This window comes from Pelobates fuscus, chromosome 6 (genome assembly GCF_036172605.1).
Source record: "Pelobates fuscus isolate aPelFus1 chromosome 6, aPelFus1.pri, whole genome shotgun sequence".
In the NCBI taxonomy this organism is placed as follows: Eukaryota; Metazoa; Chordata; class Amphibia; order Anura; family Pelobatidae; genus Pelobates; species Pelobates fuscus.
Window position 1 is genome coordinate 251,086,832 of NC_086322.1, and position 18,883 is coordinate 251,105,714.

The 18,883-nt window shown below is 38.2% G+C and overlaps 1 protein-coding gene across 1 annotated transcript in view; it reads right to left on the minus strand.

Moving 5' to 3' along the window:
- Positions 1–18,883, minus strand: part of CNTNAP1 (contactin associated protein 1) — a 196,480-nt gene that overhangs the window by 130,780 nt on the left and 46,817 nt on the right. The window contains exons 2-6 of the mRNA XM_063458930.1: positions 17,464–17,565; positions 8,403–8,599; positions 6,218–6,365; positions 4,966–5,169; positions 3,427–3,611 (exon numbers count right to left, since the gene is read on the minus strand). Coding sequence (XP_063315000.1) covers positions 3,427–3,611; positions 4,966–5,169; positions 6,218–6,365; positions 8,403–8,599; positions 17,464–17,565 — 836 coding nt within the window. The remainder of the gene's footprint in view (positions 1–3,426; positions 3,612–4,965; positions 5,170–6,217; positions 6,366–8,402; positions 8,600–17,463; positions 17,566–18,883) is intronic.

The window sequence follows — 18,883 nt, forward strand, 5'->3', positions numbered from 1 at the left end:
CGCCAGTGCATGCAGATACACATACACTTAAAGGACCACCAAGATCACATCAGCTCAATGAAGTGGTCTGGGTGCCAGGTCCATCTAGTTTTAACCCTGTAGCTGAAAACATAGCTTACATAGCTGAAACATACTGCTGTGTTTCACTGAGGGTTAATCCAGCCTCTAGTGGCTGTCTCATTGACAGCTGCTAGAGGAGCTTCCGCGATTCTCACTGTGAAAATCACAGTGAGAAAACGCTGAACGTCCATAGGAAAGCATTGAGTAATGCTTTCCTATGGGCAGTTTGAATGCGCGCGCGGCTCTTGCCGCGCATGCGCATTCGGAGCTGAGAGGCAGATCGGGGCGGAGGGAACCCCAGCCCCAAGGGAGTCCAGCGCTGGAGAAAGGTAAGTCCTGAAGACACACACACTAGCTAACAGACACACACATTTACTGACAGACACACACTCAGTGACAGACACATACAAACTAACACTCACTGACACACAAAATTTAACCCACACACTGACACAAAAACTAACACTAACACTAACACACACACTCTAACACACACACTTTAAAAAAAAAAAAAATGTATCCCCCAGCCTTCCTACCTTTGGGAGTGCTGAGGGGATTCCCTGGGGACCAGTGGTGTTACTGTGATGTCACTAGGCGCGCGCGAAGGAGCACTCTCCCCTGAGTGCTCCCTCTTCAGCTCCCTCGCGCGCTGCGTACTGATGCTGGAGCCGGAATATGACGTCATATTCCGGCTCCGGCATCAGTGAGGTGCGCGAGGGAGCTGAAGAGGGAGCACTCAGGGGAGAGTGTACCCTTGCGCGCCCGGTAACATCAGGGCCAGCCTCGGGGGGCCCTGAGGTGGCCGGCTCCTGGACCCCCAGGAGAAGAGGCTGGCCACACTGGGTACATACTGGGTCGCAGGGCGGCGGATGCAGCCGCGACCCTTGCGACCCTGGTATGTATGCCACTGGGATAGGCATAAGGCTATCCTAACTATAAGATAAGGCTAGGGACTAATGAAAGTATTTAGAAAATTGGGCAGACAAGATGAGCCGAATGGTTCTTACCTGCCGTCACATTCTATGTTTCTATGTTTATGTGAGTAGTATATATAAAGGTATCTTTCGTTAGGTGGCTAAAAGCTTCACTCCTGGGACTCCTGTCTAGTATATCTCCCCAATACCCGCCACAAACATGGTGTGAAGGAAGAGTTCAAATCAAATGCTGAACATTCCCTGATTATATTGTGGTCTACGTTAAAAAAAAAAAAAAGGTATCGTAAATTTATTGGTTTTAGAGTAAAGGAGCTGATCAACAAGACACAGTGTGATAAAACTAGCTTCTGGCATTTCAATATCAGATAATTACACACTGCAGTGCAAAAGGGTCAAAATAGTTTCAATTAAAATAATTTATATAGTGCATTCTGCAATAGGTGAAACAAGACAAACAATTCTAACAAAAAAAATGTATAATCGCAAGAGTTTATTCTCTGTGTTATATTAGTATGTGACAAATTAATTTCAGCTAGAATGTAACTTACATCTGTAATGTCTTTCCTTTTTAATAAAAAATAAAAATAACACTTAATGAAATTAAAGATTATTTGTATGGGTAGTGGCAAGTATTTTTTCTCTTATACTTCCTGTTTCACAACACTGTTTAGATAATCCAAGTTGGATTAAAATTGAGTGGGAAATCAATATATTTTACAAATGCAAATACAAAAGTATTTTCCTAATTCTAAATTAGTCCAATCAAAATCATATCATCTTATCTTAAATTGTGCATTAAAAATATTTATTTTATGAACATAATTACCGTATATACTCGAGTATAAGCCGACCCGAATATAAGCCGAGGCCACTAATTTTACCCCAAAAAACTGGGAAAACTTATTGACTCGAGTATAAGACTAGGGTGGGAAATGCAGCAGCTGCTGGTAAATTTCTAAATAAAATTAGATCCTTAAAAAATTATATTAATTGAATATTTATTTAGTGTGTGTATATAATGAATGCAGTGTGTGTATGAGAATGCAGTGTGTGTGTATGAGAATGCAGTGTGTATATGAGTGCAGTGTGTATATGAGTGCAGTGTGTGTGTATGAGAATGCTGTGTGTATGAGTGCAGTGTGTGTGTATGAGAATGGTGTGTATGAGTGCAGTGTGTGTGTATGAATGCAGTGTGTGTGTATGAATGCAGTGTGTGTGTATGAATGCAGTGTGTGTGTATGAATGCAGTGTGTATGAGTGCAGTGTGTGTGTATGAGAATGCTGTGTGTATGAATGCAGTGTGTGTGTATGAGTGCAGTGTGTGTATGAATGCAGTGTGTGTATGAATGCAGTGTGTGTGTATGAATGCTGTGTGTATGAGTGCAGTGTGTGTATGAGAATGCTGTGTGTGTGTATGAGTGCTGTGTGTGTGTATGAGTGCTGTGTGTGTATGAATGCTGTGTGTGTGTATGAATGCAGTGTGTGTGTATGAATGCAGTGTGTGTGTATGAATGCAGTGTGTGTGCATGAATGCAGTGTGTGTGTGTATGAATGCAGTGTGTGTGTGTATGAATGCAGTGTGTGTGTGTGTGTGTGTGTAATGCAGAGTGTGATGCAGAGCCTTGGTGGGGGGTGGGCATTTTTATTTTTAAATTATTTTAATATTTTTTTTGCTTCATTACATTTTTTTATTATTATTATTTTTTTATTTTATTATTATTTTTTATTATTATTTTTTATTTAAATTTTATTATTTTTTTATTTTTATTATTATTAATATATATACACATTTTTTTCGTCCCCCCTCCCTGCTTGCTAGCTGGCCAGGGAGGGGGGCTCTCCTTCCCTGGTGGCCCAGTGGATGGGCACTGTGTAGGAGGGGGCTGTGGGGGCTGCAGAGAGATGTTACTTACCTTTCCTGCAGCTCCTGTCAGCTCTCTCCTCCTCCGCCGGTCCGTTCAGCACCTCGGTCAGCTCCCAGTGTAAATCTTGCGAGAGCCACGGCTCTCGCGAGATTTACACTGTGAGCTGACAGAAGAGCTGAACGGACCGGCAGAGGAGGAGAGAGCTGACAGGAGCTGCAGGAAAGGTAAGTAACATCTCTCTGCAGCCCCCACAGCCCCTGTCTGTATTATGGCAATGCAAATTGCCATAATACAGACAATTGACTCGAGTATAAGCCGAGTTGGGGTTTTTCAGCACAAAAAATGTGCTGAAAAACTCGGCTTATACTCGAGTATATACGGTATGTATTTAGGTATTAACGCAAAACAACTAAAATGTAACACTAAATATATACAGAGGGCAGAACAATGTCAGGTTGCGTTTGGTATGGTTTGTAAATATTTAATGATTATTGATTATTGTTAAAGTAGTAACGAGTACGCAGTTGTTCAAAAAAGCACAACTCTAAAGCTCTCGATCTGCCCACCTCTGTATCCAAATCCAAGTGCTCCATGTTTCCATTGCAAACTATTTGCCTTGTCTCCCCATCCAAAGTTATATTAAGTTCCCGTCTGTAGCGTTCAATGTGTACAGAATGCCAGTGCTGGTCATCTAGGAGACTCCCTAATTTGACAGTTGTGTAGGCATCAATAGGATAGAGAGGACTGTCTCCTGTCAACCAAAGAAACACAGGAAAGAAAAATATAAAATAAGTTAAAAATACGTTAAATCAAAATTAAAGTATCATGTCATTTTACTTAACGAAAGGAAGAATTTTAATAAGCACGTCATATGTATTAACTATGGGGTAAAGTACAATCCAGAACCAGCATCTGATCGCTAGTGTTTTCTGAATCTAATCTGTAGTTAGAGATTCTTACCGAATTAAAACCAGGCTCGTCTTCATTGTTAATCAAATTATTCTGAAATTGATGCTCCAATAGCGCACGGCCAACGACAAACAAAATCGAGTCCATCTTGGAAACATCTGAGCTGACCCCTTTTGTATTGCAGTAGTAATGATAATAGGCAACATGTGGATTATTATTATTTTATTATTTATATAGCGCCAGCAAATTCCGTAGCGCTGTACAATGGGGATGACGTGATCATTCTCCAACTGTTCTCTTTTTTTAAGCATATTTACATCAGTCATTTTGGGAACAATGTAAATGTGTATTTGTTGTGTTATCAGCTTTGTTGTATTATACTGTTGTTACAGTCCTTATTTGCACTTTGATTCCGTAATTAGGAATTGTAAGTACACGTTTGGTGGCATCCCTTGCAATATATCGTAACTTAAATCGACTCATAAGCATATCATTTGGGATATTGGTTAATTACTAGAGAAATGTTTTCTGTGTTTGACGGTTCCATTATTGTGATGGTAACTCTGCACTGTGGTCACATGAGCCTTACTGCTTAACATAAGGTATAAGGCCCTTTTTCACCGAACCACTAACAGTCATTCTGGTCTTGAAAAGTATCAGAATAGTGAGATTGTGATTGCACCAACATCGTTACCAACTCATCAGTAACGGTTAACATACTGATGCTTATCAAACTATAGATTGTAATTCTCGCCTAACTTGTAAAGTGATTAACACAAGAGTAAGTATATGTTTAAAGATGTAATGAATTACTATGATATATACCATTCATTGATTTATTTTAATTAGATGACTAGGTTCGCAATACTCTGTATTGTACTGAAACTTCATATGACGCTGAATACACAACTTCACTGTGACATAAAAGTTAGTTAGTTTTTCAAACAAGGTATACCAGCATTGGAGAGAATGCAGCTCTGATCTTACCCAATAGCAGGTTTACACACCTTCATGGTGAAATATGCAAAACCTGCAACTATTGATAAAAATCTGTATTGCCCACTGTTCTTTCCAACACACTGTTATGGTGGAATACTATTGATATTACTTTTCATACTGACTGAAAAGCTAACTATGCCTTGTTCAAAAACTCTTTCATTGTTCCTTATCATCATTCTCCTATTTATCCTCATTACCTAGACTAATCTTGAAGACTAAGCGTGCCTTCTGGAGTTCCAGTGTAATGAAATCTCCTTGAGATCCTTCAGCATGCATTAGCATTCCTTCTTTTTCTAAAGTTTTAAAGTTGAACGATATATCATCTTCCAAGGTACTGTTAGTCTTCGCTCGAAAACGGAATGAGATTAAATCGTCACCATCAAAGGAGAGGACATCATGGTCTGAAAATAAATAAATCAAAAAACAAAATGGGTCAGTATTAGAAAATGTAGGACTCTGTAGCTTGTGTTCACAATCTACATGTACAAATAATATTTCCTCTTATAAGGCCCTAGTTTTACGTAGCGTAACAATAACAAAAGAAAAGTTAGAGTAAGTTACAATCTATCCTAAAATAACATTAAAAGCATTAAATCAATGTAAAAAACAAAGTCCAGTGATTACAAAAATACTCAAACTAGAAAACTCTAGTACAAAAGGACAGTTGCTACGAACACAAAAAATAGGCACTGTATGCACCATAACTACTATAGTTTTTTTGTGGTGACTATGCAGGAAGAAGTCTATGTAAGTTGTGTCCTCGTTTTCTCTAAAATCGACTTGCACTACCCGATGCACGTAGACCACTCCTCAAAACCTTTAATGATAACACTGGGGTCGCTCTAGCACTCTCAGTCAATCAATAAAAACCCACATTTGCCAGATTTGTACGGAGATGGACAAGTGTAGTTTATACATTATCCATGCGGTTGCAAAAGGGAACGTTTATGGGTGCTAATGATAATCCTATTTTTGGCAGAACTGCTCCAAAATTGTTTGACATAAATCTGGAGGCAGTGCCAATAGAATCCTAGATAATAATCACCACAATGAGCTTTAGTGGCCATATTGCTTATTATACATACACAGTGGGTGGAGTGCTTTGGTTCAGGGTAAAGGATGATGGTTTCTATACCATCATCCTTTACCCTGAACCGAAGCACTCCACTCACTGTGTATGTATATGTTTTTATGTGATTTTTTGTGTGGATAGAGAGGTTACCACACGGGTGTTTTAGAGTGACTCGATATCTATTTGGGTAACACGCTTAGACTCTGTACTTGTATTTTCATATTGCTTATTATGTCTATTTAACTTTGTTTGCCTGAACAGGATAAAACCAGAGCAGAGCTATGTCACAGTAACAATTGTGATTCTTTTTATTAGTTCGCCAGATTTAGCACTGAATAATATCTACATTTGAGTATGTGTCTCTCATGTATACTTACTGTACGGACAGCCGTAAAGGGCAACACGAAGTCCGATCTTTCCTTTTGGATTCCATGCCACTGGCACAAAGCGGACATAACGAGTGTTAATGGGAAAGTAGAGGCGGTGTTCCATCACTCCTGATGTATTGACGTTTCCAAAAAATGTCTAGATGGTGGTTCAAGAAAATAGTTATTGTGAAATTAAATTTTTTTTTATTATATATATAATAATTTTTGTGACAAATCCTGATATATTTTACAAAGTGAAAGCCTAGTGTAAAGGTATCAGGGCAGTGAAGGGGTTAACCCTACGTGAAGATTGGAGGAGAACAAAAAAGAGCGAGGAACACTGCCTATAAAGTATACATTTATGTATACAGAGAAATTAGATTAAAGTTAAAATATTTTAACTTTAATCTAATTTCTCTGTATATATAAATGTATACTTTATAGGCAGTGTTCCTCGCTCTTTTTTGTTCTCCTCAAATCCTGATATATATATATATATATATTTTTTTTTATTATATATATAATAATTTTTGTGACAAATCCTGATATATATATATATATATATCAGGATTTGTCACAAAAATTAAACTTTATCTTATCTGTTTCTTAAATGACCACTATAGTACCAGGAAAACAAACTCATTTTCCTGGCACTATAGGGCCTTTGGGTCCCCCCCCCACTCTCAGGGTCCCACTTCCATCAGGCTGAAGGGGGGAGGAAGATGTTAAATTCTTACCTTTCTCCAGCGCCAGGCTCCCTCGGCGCTGGGGAAATTTCCTCCCTTTTCCAACATAATCCGCATTCAGTCAGTCCATAGGAAAGCATTTCTCTATGCTTTCCTATGGACGTCAGCGTCTTCTGACTGTGAAAATCACAGTGAGAAGCGCGGAAGCGCCTCTAGCGGCTGTCAATGAGACCGCCACTAGAGGCTGAATTAACCCTATTGTAAACATCAACCCTATTGTAAACATAGTACAGCTGCAGGATTAACCCTAGATGGACCTGGCACCCAGACCACTTCATTAAGCTAATGTGGACAAGGGTGGGGGCACCCTCAGGGTACTATAGTGTCAGGAAAACCGCTTTTTTCCCCTGACACTATAGTGATCATTTAAGGTACAGGAGGCATAAGGTAAGAAAAACCAAAAGAAAGGAAAATTATGACAGGGCTGTTTTAATAGTTGTAGATAAATATGATTTTAAATATGACATCAAAATAATATACACAGGTTTAGAACATTAAAAGAGAAAAAAACCATTTTGTATTACTTATTTCAGCAAAATATAGAAAGGAGGTGTTTTAATCTCAAAGTACAGTGGTAAATGGATATTATCTAAAGATGCAGGGATAGGTCTTTTTATTGTAGGTGATCTAAGCACATGCAGAGATTATACTTTAGAAACTAATATATTAGTATTGGCACCAAGCATTACTTAAAGGGTGTGAGCTTACTGCAAACATAAAATGTGCATCAACTAAAATATAGTCAAATCAAACTGATAATAAAATAAATCTACATGTGAACCTGTTTAACACACAAAATGTTCTATCATGAATTTAAAACACATAAAATGTGAATTTAAAAAACATGTAAAAAACAACAGATAAATAGCGCAGAATGTATAGCACTATCAAAACAATTGCTTAATTTCTAGTTGATGGAAACCTCACCAGATCTGATACTTGCAGCTTCCAGACCCGAAAAGGAGGATCTACTTAAAATCCTATATGTCTTTAGCTTCATGCTATGGCACTGGCACTAGCAGTTAGAGTAATGACCAATGATTTATAACTGCTATATTTCACAAAACAGATATGCAAAAAAACAATTGTCGAGAAGAAGCAGTATCTGATCTAGGAATGTTATGTTTTTTTCTAGTTTTTAAAGAGAGAGAAAATGCCAAGATCCCAAGGAACAGATTAGAAACAGATAAGTAGATATGGTTCTTCAATTAGATTATGTATACGGGTAATATATCATGTGTGTAATAAACTCAGTGAAAACTGATACCATTCAAGGTGTGAACATCCTAGTTTGATGATAAGCACAGAACAAATAATCATTTAGGCCGATATACTAAAAGCTCAATTTAATTGACATTTATACAACCTAGCTATTACTGATGGGATGTCATATTTCATATAGAACAAAAAACATACTTAATTATAGGATATGTAAACATCAATCTTACCCAGTTGGTTCCTTGCTGGAAGAACGGCTTCCAGTTATCTGGCCGGTCCCCATAAAGGAGGATATACTTGGTCACCCAGTCATAGTACGTGTTATATGTCCCCTGCGTGGCTACTCCCATGATTTTATACTTTTGCTTTAAATCAATTTGAAGCCAAGGCTGTTTATCTCCAGGGGCTGGTGACCACCCGCTGCTGCCTGGAAGATATTATAAATCAATCTTGCAGAGTAAAGTGTAAAGGTTAAAACGTCAATTATATTAATACTGAGAATTATACAAACTATAGTGCCTCTATATTTCATGTCAAACTAACTTAGTTGCATTTAAATGAAGAAGTAGAAGTATCGATCCAGGTGTTGCAGTGGGTATGATCTATTTGAATTTTGCCATGACATCCGAAATGGTTCCACTCAATAGGTTAGTGTTCAAACTAAAATAAATTGTTCCAGATGCAAATTGTGTTTAGGTAGAACATTGGCTTAAAGATAGAGTACATAGAGTTTACATTAATAGTAAATGAAGAAGAAAAGTCAACACATTTAAATCAATTTAGTTTAGAAAAAAATGAGGGGATATGATTGGCATTATACAACTATATTTGGGGCCAATACAAACCATTGTTTGTAATCTATTCATAAACAAGACTATACATAGGACACAACGTCACTCATTTAGACTGGAAGACAGGAGATTTAGTCAAAGGCAAAGAAAAGGGTTCTTGACAATAAGAATGTGTAATTATCTGCCAGAATAAGTGGTTTTAGTAGAGTCTTTACAGATGTTTAAACAGCAACTGGAAGAATACTTGGAAAAAACATTATATTCAGGGATATCATTTTTAATATGTGGGGAAACAGCTTATTGATTCAAGAAGAGACTTCCATTCTGCGGTAGAGGAAGAATGTTTTCCTAGTTTGTTGCAAAATTGGACAGCACTTCAAACTTGATTGTCTGCCTTCTTTTGGATCAACAGCATAAACATATGTAAGAAATGCTTAGCTTGATGGATGCAAGTATTTTGTCAATCTATTTAACTATTTAACTTTGTGAAACAATAAAATAAAATATGAAAATTGATACATTCTGTATCCCTAGGTTGGTACAAAGTAACTTGATACTATAGTATGGATTTGTGATGTTCTTCTTCAAGAGGAACTGCAAACATGTGGAATTCACAGCAATTAATAAATTATTTAAAATCATATATAACTTATTTATCTTCCATGAGATGTTCACATTTCTTTTATATTTATATTAGAGGGGGTATGGTCTGACTCTAAGCAGTAAAGAGGTGTAATTCTGGACCATGTACAAGAAGTTTAACCTCTTAAGGACCAAACTTCTGGAATAAAAGGGAATCATGACATGTCACACATGTCATGTGTCCTTAAGGGGTTAAAATGGATGAATATGCATAAGCCAATATTAGCCATGCAGACTGTATCCAACACATGGAGCAACAAATGGAAGGCTGCAAAACAAAGCTTTATGGATTTCAGTGGTAGATCAAGGTCTTCTCTTAAAAGGAGACATTGGGAATTTTGTCAAGCATTTGATGTTTGTCCAGTAAATAAGGTTGCTCACAAAGTTCCATGTGGTCTACTCCAGCCATTACCTATAACCTCTAATCTACCCTCTAAAAAATGGTCAGAGCTGTGGCAACTGACATTTAATGTGGATAAGTGCAAGATAATGCATCTTGGATGTAAAAACCCAATGGCAGAGTATAGAATATTTGATAGAGTCCTAACCTCAACATCTGAGGAAAGGGATTTAGGGGTAATTATTTCAGATGACGTAAATGTAGGCAGACAATGTAATAGAGCAGCAGGAAATGCTAGCAGAATGCTTGGTTGTACAGGGAGAGGTATTAGCAGTAGAAAGAGGGAAGTGCTCATGCCATTGTACAGAACACTGGTGAGACCTCACTTGGAGTATTGTACGCAGTACTGGAGACCATATCTTCAGAAGGATATTGATACCTTAGAGAGAGTTCAAAGAAGGGCTACTAAACTGGTTCATGGATTACAGGATAAAACTTACCAGGAAAGGTTAAAGGATCTTAACATGTATAGCTTGGAGGAAAGACGAGACAGGGGGGATATGATAGAAACATTTCAATACATAAAGGGAATCAACACAGTAAAGGAGGAGACTATATTTAAAAGAAGAAAAAACTACCACAGCAAGAGGACATGGTCTTACATTATAGGGGGCAAGTTTAAAAAGAATATCAGTATCGTACAACCCCAACTGGACACAACACTGACTGACACTTTGCCCAGACATAAAATTCTGCGAACACAATGCAAGGCACTCACAAAACTAATCTCAGAATATGGTCTATACAATGTTTGGAGGACGTACCACCCAAATGATCGGGAGTATTCTTTCTATTCATTAGTACACAAAACATACTCAAGGATAGACTTCATATTTTGCTTCAGGGGATTTGCTCCCCCACACAAATCCCTGCACAATTGGAGATATAGTATGGTCGGACCATGCTCTGGTGACAATCACCCTAACAGACAAAATCCAATTTAGAGGTAGAGCACATTAGCGCCTCAACAACACTATCTTACATGAAGTAGAATTTAAAAATAAAATTACTGAAGACATATCCACATACTTTACCTTAAACAAAACCCCTGGCGAGTCACCAGTCTCAGGCTGTTGTTAGGTGTCTTCTTATAAGTAGAGGATCCCACTTAAAACGTAAATCAAAGCACGAATACGTTATGCTACTGCAATCACTCAGAGACGATACAACTACTCAGCTTCTACGACCACCAAATTAAACCCAATTACAAAAAGATAAGATAATAATAGCGAGACTAAATGAGATACATCTCCACAACACTGCACTCATGACCCAAAGGCTAAAACTGACCACATACACACAAGGGAGTAGAGCAGGGAAAGTATTGGCATCGATTATGCAGCACAAACTGCAAAATTCCAAGATACCATTTCTTATCAATGCCTTAGGAAACTAAATTTACAACCCACAAGAATAAACAATGCCATGGCAGAGTATCACAGTACGCTCTACAACCTCAAGGAGGAAGAGAACACACACACCAACCGTCCCAATCAGAAAAAAAAACAGATTTCTGGCAAAAATCAGGCTCCCTAAACTCTCGCAAGCACACAAACATACGATAGAGGCACCGATCTCACAACAAGAAATCGCACGCGCAATCTATTCATTGCCCTAAGAGAAATCACCGGGGCCACATGGGTTCACAAATTTGTATTAAAAAATCTTCTCACACTTCCTAATTCCCAAACTCGAACAAATGTATAACCACACTCTAAAAACCGGCATCAAGCTACAAGAAATGTTAACAGCACAGATAGCAACACAACCCAAACCAGATAAACCATCAAATAAATGCCAGAATATGCGCCCAATATCCCTATTAAACACAGATATAAAACTCATAGCGAAAATATACGCCACAAGACTGGGTGGTATTATGCAGACATTGCTACACAAAGACCAGGTGGGATTTGTTAAGGGCAGATGGTACGAGAAAACTAGTGAACATTATATGCTGCAGAAGTCAGGGAACCCCAGTGTAGTCCTCTCACTGGATGCTGAAAAAGCTTTCGATAGGCTACACTGGGGATCACTACCGTACAACACAGAATTTAACAACGAAGCTATCACGAAACCAAGTTTCATGGTGGCATGGGAGAGGGAACTAAATCACAGCGTAGACGAAACCGAGTGGTCTAAAATGTTATTGGCCCATAAAAAGCTCACACTATTACAACACACATTGAAATCAGCAGAAAAGTTTTATTTAGTTGTTACATGGTCCCAGTTCGGTTAAAACACGCTGACCACACAAAATCAAGGAAGAGTTGGAGGAGCCTGGCTGCGCCGGGAATCATGCTCCATATATAGTGGTCTTACCAGAAACTTACAGAATGCCTGGAATGGATTTCCCAAATGATAGAGGGTACTACGGGCCTTAAATTACCACATCAACCAGAGACCTATTTATTGTACAGTTTTCACGAAAAGCTGCCCAAGGACAAACTGTACCTAATTTACCATATAATCACAGCTGCCCTAACGGTGATAGATGGAGCATGGTTGCAAACATCAGCACCCAACAAGCCACTGTGTATAAACACTATAACCACGAATACATATGAAAAAACGGCGAGGCGCTTGCTGCCCCCAAAACGTTTTTGGAGTGAAGCCTGGGAACAATGGAAGCAACACTTCACTGGGAACAATGGAAGCAACACTTCACCGCGGCTCTGGGCATACACACCACTATCTTCCAAGTTATTCACAATAAACTACAACAAATTCATAATTAGACATATACACAGGTTTAACAGTATTAAAACGAAAACTGTACCACTCCGACAGCTGTGTCCATATTCTTGGACCCACTGAATGGGCAATTTTTTAAAGGAAAACTGTTAACGTTAAATTGTGCCTGGGGTAAAGGTGTCTTGAATAACATGGGCCAGGATAGAAACGAAAAGATGTTTCTTATGGAACAAAGCACGCAGTTAGATGCTGCTTTTATATACCATGCATTATATGACATATGTTACGTGCCTACCTAACCAGCACTATCCGTGAGTTTCCCTCTCAGCAAACACACAAGACCCTTATTATGCCGTACCTGGTAACAACCTAACCCAAAAGGGAAGCTTGCCCCAACATCATAGTCATACTATTCATACTAACTAGGCCCACATCCAATTTCTGGCGCCCACAGGTGAAAGCTCTCATGGGTGATTGCTTATAGAATTCTCATGGATCTAGAACTAACCCTTTTTAACCCTCCCCACCCTACCCTCTCTGTTTTCCTCACTTATGTTCCCAAGTATATTGCTCTCATGTTCACTTTACTTCCCATTATGGAAAAGAGGTACACAACTAAGAAATACAGAGATTCTCAGGGGACAGGTCCTATAGGAGGACCGCAAATGCTTAATTGGATTACAAATGTTGACAAAAGTCGGTTTATGCAAAAGTGCTATTTTGCCGAATTACACCTCTGTATTACTGTTTGATTCAATGTCTTATTTACCTGGTTATGTATATGTACCTAAAAACCTCAATAAAATGTTTTACTAAAAAAAAATAACAAAATAATATTAATATCAGGAAGTGTTACTTTACTGAGAGTGTAGTGGATGCATGGGATATCCTTCCAGCTGAAGTGGTAGAGGTTAACACAGTGAAGGAGTTCAAGCATGCGTGGGATAGGCATAAGGCTATCCTAACTATAAGATAAGACCATGGGTGAATGAGAGTATTTACAATATTGGGCAGACTGAATGGGCTGAATACTTCTTATCTGCCGTCACATTCTATGTTTCTATGTAAAAAGAGAGAGAGATATTGTATCTCTTGCAATACCTTTTTTATTGGATTAGCAGAGTTTTGGAGTCTAAAGCATAAAAAAGTGAGACTCTCAAAAAGCTTGTCATAATTATTTTGTTGGGTGTGCTACAACCCTGGTTGCCAAGATAACAAATTACACTGATTTTCAGACCGCAAATACAAATAAGGCCCTGCCAAATCTTCAAACTCCTCATATAGAGAAATTCAATTTTAGACCTGTGCCTGTTAGTGTTGTTCATAAACATCTTAATAATTTAAAAATGAAAAACCAGTGTGGACCAGATTAAACCCAGCAATGTTGCTGAAGCTCAGTGCTCCAGCAATTGCTAAACCTGTCACTACCCTTATCAATGAATCCCTGGTGTCAGGATACATACCCAAACTTTGAAAAACTGGAAAAGTTGTACCTATCCATTAAAGTGGTGACAATATTTTGGTATTTAACTATCGCCCGATATCATTGCTCCCAGTATTGTCAAAAATCTTGGAAAAATGCGTCCACACGCAACAATGTGAATATTATCAACGATCAAATTATCTGACCCCTGATCAATCAGGCTCTCGTCCAAATCACTCAACTTTAACTTCCCTCTTAAAGGGGCACTCCAGGCACCCAGATCACTTCTGACCATTGAAGTTGTCTGGGTGCCAACTCCCACTACCCTTAACCCTGCAAGTGTAATTATTGCAGTTTTTATAAACTGCAATAATTACCTTGCAGGGTTAAGTCCTCCTCTAGTGGCTGTCTATCAGACTGCCACTAGATGGACATCCGTGTTTTTAGAACACGAAAAGTGTCTTACACGACGTTGGACGTCCTCACGCTATGCATGAGGACCTCCAGCGTCGCCAAAATCCCCATAATAAAGCGTTGAATAATGCTTTCCTATGGGGAGGTCTAATGCACGTGCGCGGCCATTGCCGCACATGCGCATTAGGTCTCCCCCGCCGACGTCAGGAGAGTAGAAGGGGCCTCACCCAGGGATGGAGGGTGGGAGGGAGAGGGGCATTGCAGGGTCCTGCAGTACCAGGTAAACTAATATGTTTCTCTTTAAAAGTTTGCAAAGACATCCAAATTGGCATGGAACAAGGAGACTTTACTGGAGCTATTTTCCTCGGCTTTGCCAAGGCCTTTGAAACCGTAGACCATGGCATCCTTTTGCAAAAACGTAAAAATTCAGACATTGGTGATTGTCCGCTAACCTGGTTTCAATCATATGTTTTAGACCGATTGCAATATGTGGCCATTTCTGATAGCGCTTCTCTCCCTCTTCCAGTCACATGTGGTGTTCCCTAAGGCTCCATACTTGGCCCCCTGCTATTTACATCATATATAAATGATCTGCCCAACGTCTGCAAATCCTCAACTGTACACATGTATGCAGACGACACTGTAATCTACGCTAGTAAACCCAAGCTACCACAGTTTGAGGCTGTGCTCCAAATCTAATTCACAGAAGTAGAAAAGTGGATAGCGGATAACAAACTCTTCCTAAACACTGACAAAACTGTTACAATGATCTTTGGAACTAAATTCCATAAACTACAAAATCAACAACTGTGTATCAGAACAAATTCAAATAGCACACTGACAGCAGTCTCCTCTTTTAAATATCTAGGTGTGTTGCTAGACCGCTATCTATCCTTTGGCCTTAACATTCAAAAAAAATCTTTTCAAAATGTTACCGAAAACTAGGTGCCCTGTACAGAAACAAATCCTGCCTAAGCCCTACAGTAAGGAAACAGATGCTAATTCCGGTCATTGATTAGTAGTGTAGTGTACCCCGCATGGCAAACCCATGAAACTTAATACGTTATATAATTTGTTCTGCCGCTTTGTACTAGAATGTAATTACTTTACCCACCACTGTGACATGTTAAAAGAGCTAAACTGGCTGTCGCTGGAATCCTGACGCACTCTTCATCTTTCCAGCCTTGTGCATAAGAGCATTTCTGGGAAGCTCCCACCCTACTTGAGTAGAATACTCTCCCCGGCTGTTCCCACCTCCTATAACCTCAGATCCAGTACTAGCATGATATTTTGCACACCGCAATACAAAAATAAAGTGGCTCGATCCTCATTTTCCTACAGAGCACCGCAATTATGGTATAACCTCAGGGACACAGTCAAATCTTCATTAAATCTAAAATATTTTAAGAGATCTATGGGAATATATTTATTACCTGTATTAAATTTATATATGTGTGTATATATATATAGTTTGTATATTGTGTTTTTATAATATTGTATGCTATTGTAACAACGCAATGTTTTGTGGACCCAGGACATACATAAAAACGAGAGAAATCTCAATGTATCCATCCTGGTAAAATATTGAATAATTAAATAAATAATTCAAAAACTCAGTTAGTCCAATAAAAATGGATTACAAGATATGAATTTCACCGGTTATTCTACATCTGTGTCACTGGACTAATACGTTCAGCTACAATCTCTTCTCTCTATCTCTTTCTTTCTCTCTCTCTCATTTCAATTGAAATGTTTATTGAAAGTTTTACAAAAGTATTAAAGAAAACCCGGTCAGTCACATCAGCCACAATAATCTTCACATCACAATACAGAAGCTATGAACCTTCTTGTATTTTTGAGGTGCATAGCTTTCCATTTTGTGATGTGAAGAATATTGTTGCTGATGTGACTGACTGTGTTTTCTGTAATAATCGTAAAACATTCAACAAACCTTTTAAATGAAAATAAATATATATATATTAAAGACTTAGCAAATTGCTTCATAATTCAGTTCAGAGAACGGAAAGCCAGGGCAAACATTGCAAATAAAGAGAAGACACAGAAAGATGGCTTCATGTTCCTCTTCCCTGTATGCTTTCTCTATGGTGTAAAGAAGGAATCTTTTATCCCAATTTGTGGCAATATTGAAAATTGCTTCAATTTGGGCTTTTCCATATTTTGGATCAACCGTAGTAATACAGGTTTGTGAAAGGCTGAACTTGATGAAAGTGCATTTCATTATTTTTCTCTACAGCTCACAAATACTTATTTGTTAAATACAAGGATAAGTAAACAAAATATAAAAATCTTGGAAAGTGATAGTTTCTTTAAATAATTAACCTTCAGTCATTTTCCCTTAATTATCCCTCATTCAAGAAGGAATGCGGATTCCTAAAACAAAAAGGTGGAGTGTTAATGTGACACTTGTGTTTGGTTGATTATTCTTAAAACCTGTATGTAAATGCTCACCCCAATCCCGTTTGCACCTTGTATTTTAGGTACGGATATATTTGGATTCATTAATACATTTTGTTGCTACATTCCACTTCTTATGGATTCTATACCTTGTTCTACTAGGGAACCATCTATTCTGGTCTTCAAGTTGCAATCCCGGAGGAGAACCTGCATTGTACTGGTAAAGACCACTGCTTTTTGACAATATTACAGATAATGAGTGAAGACCACCAGCCAGCTTTTGTATTTGTGTTTTAAATGACAGTTCCCTTTTAAGTAAAGTAGTCAGTAGTCATATTCTTGTACCATTAGTAGTTGCACTCAATGACATACCCTTCAAAACAACTTTTATTCTATGAATATGCATAACACAGAACTGAGATATATATTAATGTTATACTCTGCCAAGCATATAACATTAACAAGGTTTTAGACATATATATTTTTGATAATTAAACTCTCTTAATTCTTACCATAGAGACGTGCAAAATTAGAAGTATAAAATACTGAATATCTTGAGGATGCATCAAAAGATGTGAAGTACAGAGGGGAGACCAGGTCGTTGTAGCACCATTCTGGAAAGTAAAAAAAAAAAAAAAGAAAAAAAGGGAAATATAAATTGCACAATTATTAGTTGAATAAAGGCTATAACCTTTGAATACACATGTTTAATGCACATTTAGTATGATGTTAGCATACAAATCATAGCAGATTTTGGCATTCATTGTTGTATTTGTAACACAAGACATCTATTAAAGGAGCACAAGAAATTCTCCAGGCACTCAGGTGTTAAAGCCAAAGTTTTTCTATAAAACCAGTTTTCATAGAACAAAAGGAGCAGCAACGTTTCGACCTGCTAAGAGGTCTTTGTCAAGCTATGTATTAAAGGAACACTATAGCTATTGTACAATGTCAATACAAATGTGTAGTCCTAACAATTAAAACGTTTGAAAAGGTCTGGGCACCATGGATAGATAGCGGAGTTGGCTCTTAGGTGATGGGGGGGAAGGGCTCGTTCCCCCTTACCCCTGTCTTTATAACAATTTGTTGGAATCGATTAACTCTTTCACTTTGATCTCCTACAGTGGGACTTTCAGGATCCCTCTGGGAGACTTACAGGGCAGAGCCTGCCCCATAGGTGCTACGACATTCACTGTTATACACTGCCATGCCACATTGAGGCTGAGTGCCCTTGACACCATAAGTGTTGGAGGCTCCCTGCAACATTCCCTCCCATCCCTCCTACTATCCCATCCTTCACTTTTCTCTACATTCTTACATTTCATTTCTACTTGTACTATATATTAGTATCTTTTCTCTTCAATTTGACTGGCTTTTCCTTTAACATATATCTACCAGTGACATACCCGTCCTGCAATATTGGGTTATGAGCGCCTACGGATTAACTTAGGTCCGATGAACCTTCCAATCTGGCGTCTCCGTCCATTGGGCTGGAAATAGGCGATGTGTCCAAATGGCACATTTATCTCACAAATTTGGGGATGTTACTCTTCTTGTCAGAATAAAAATTAGGTGAGGCATCATATATATATATGCGCTTTCATTACCAATATATTCTATTTCTTACGTGGCGGATATACGATTTTGTTACTGTTCACCTTTACGTAATTCATGTATATGTTGGTGTGTGCTAATGTTCATTTTGTTTTGATTACTTTAAAGATATTGTTGTATTTGGTGTTTGACCTTGTAATAAATAAAGAATTTAAAAAAACAAAAAACAAATGTGTAGTCCTAACGCTATAGTGCCATGGAGGCTGCTTAGGCCATCTTTTAAGTACAGAACATTTACAAGCTTCCCTGTTCATAATAACATTAGAATTGTGAAAGTAAATAATAATGAATAAATAAATACCTAAATACATTTCAGTA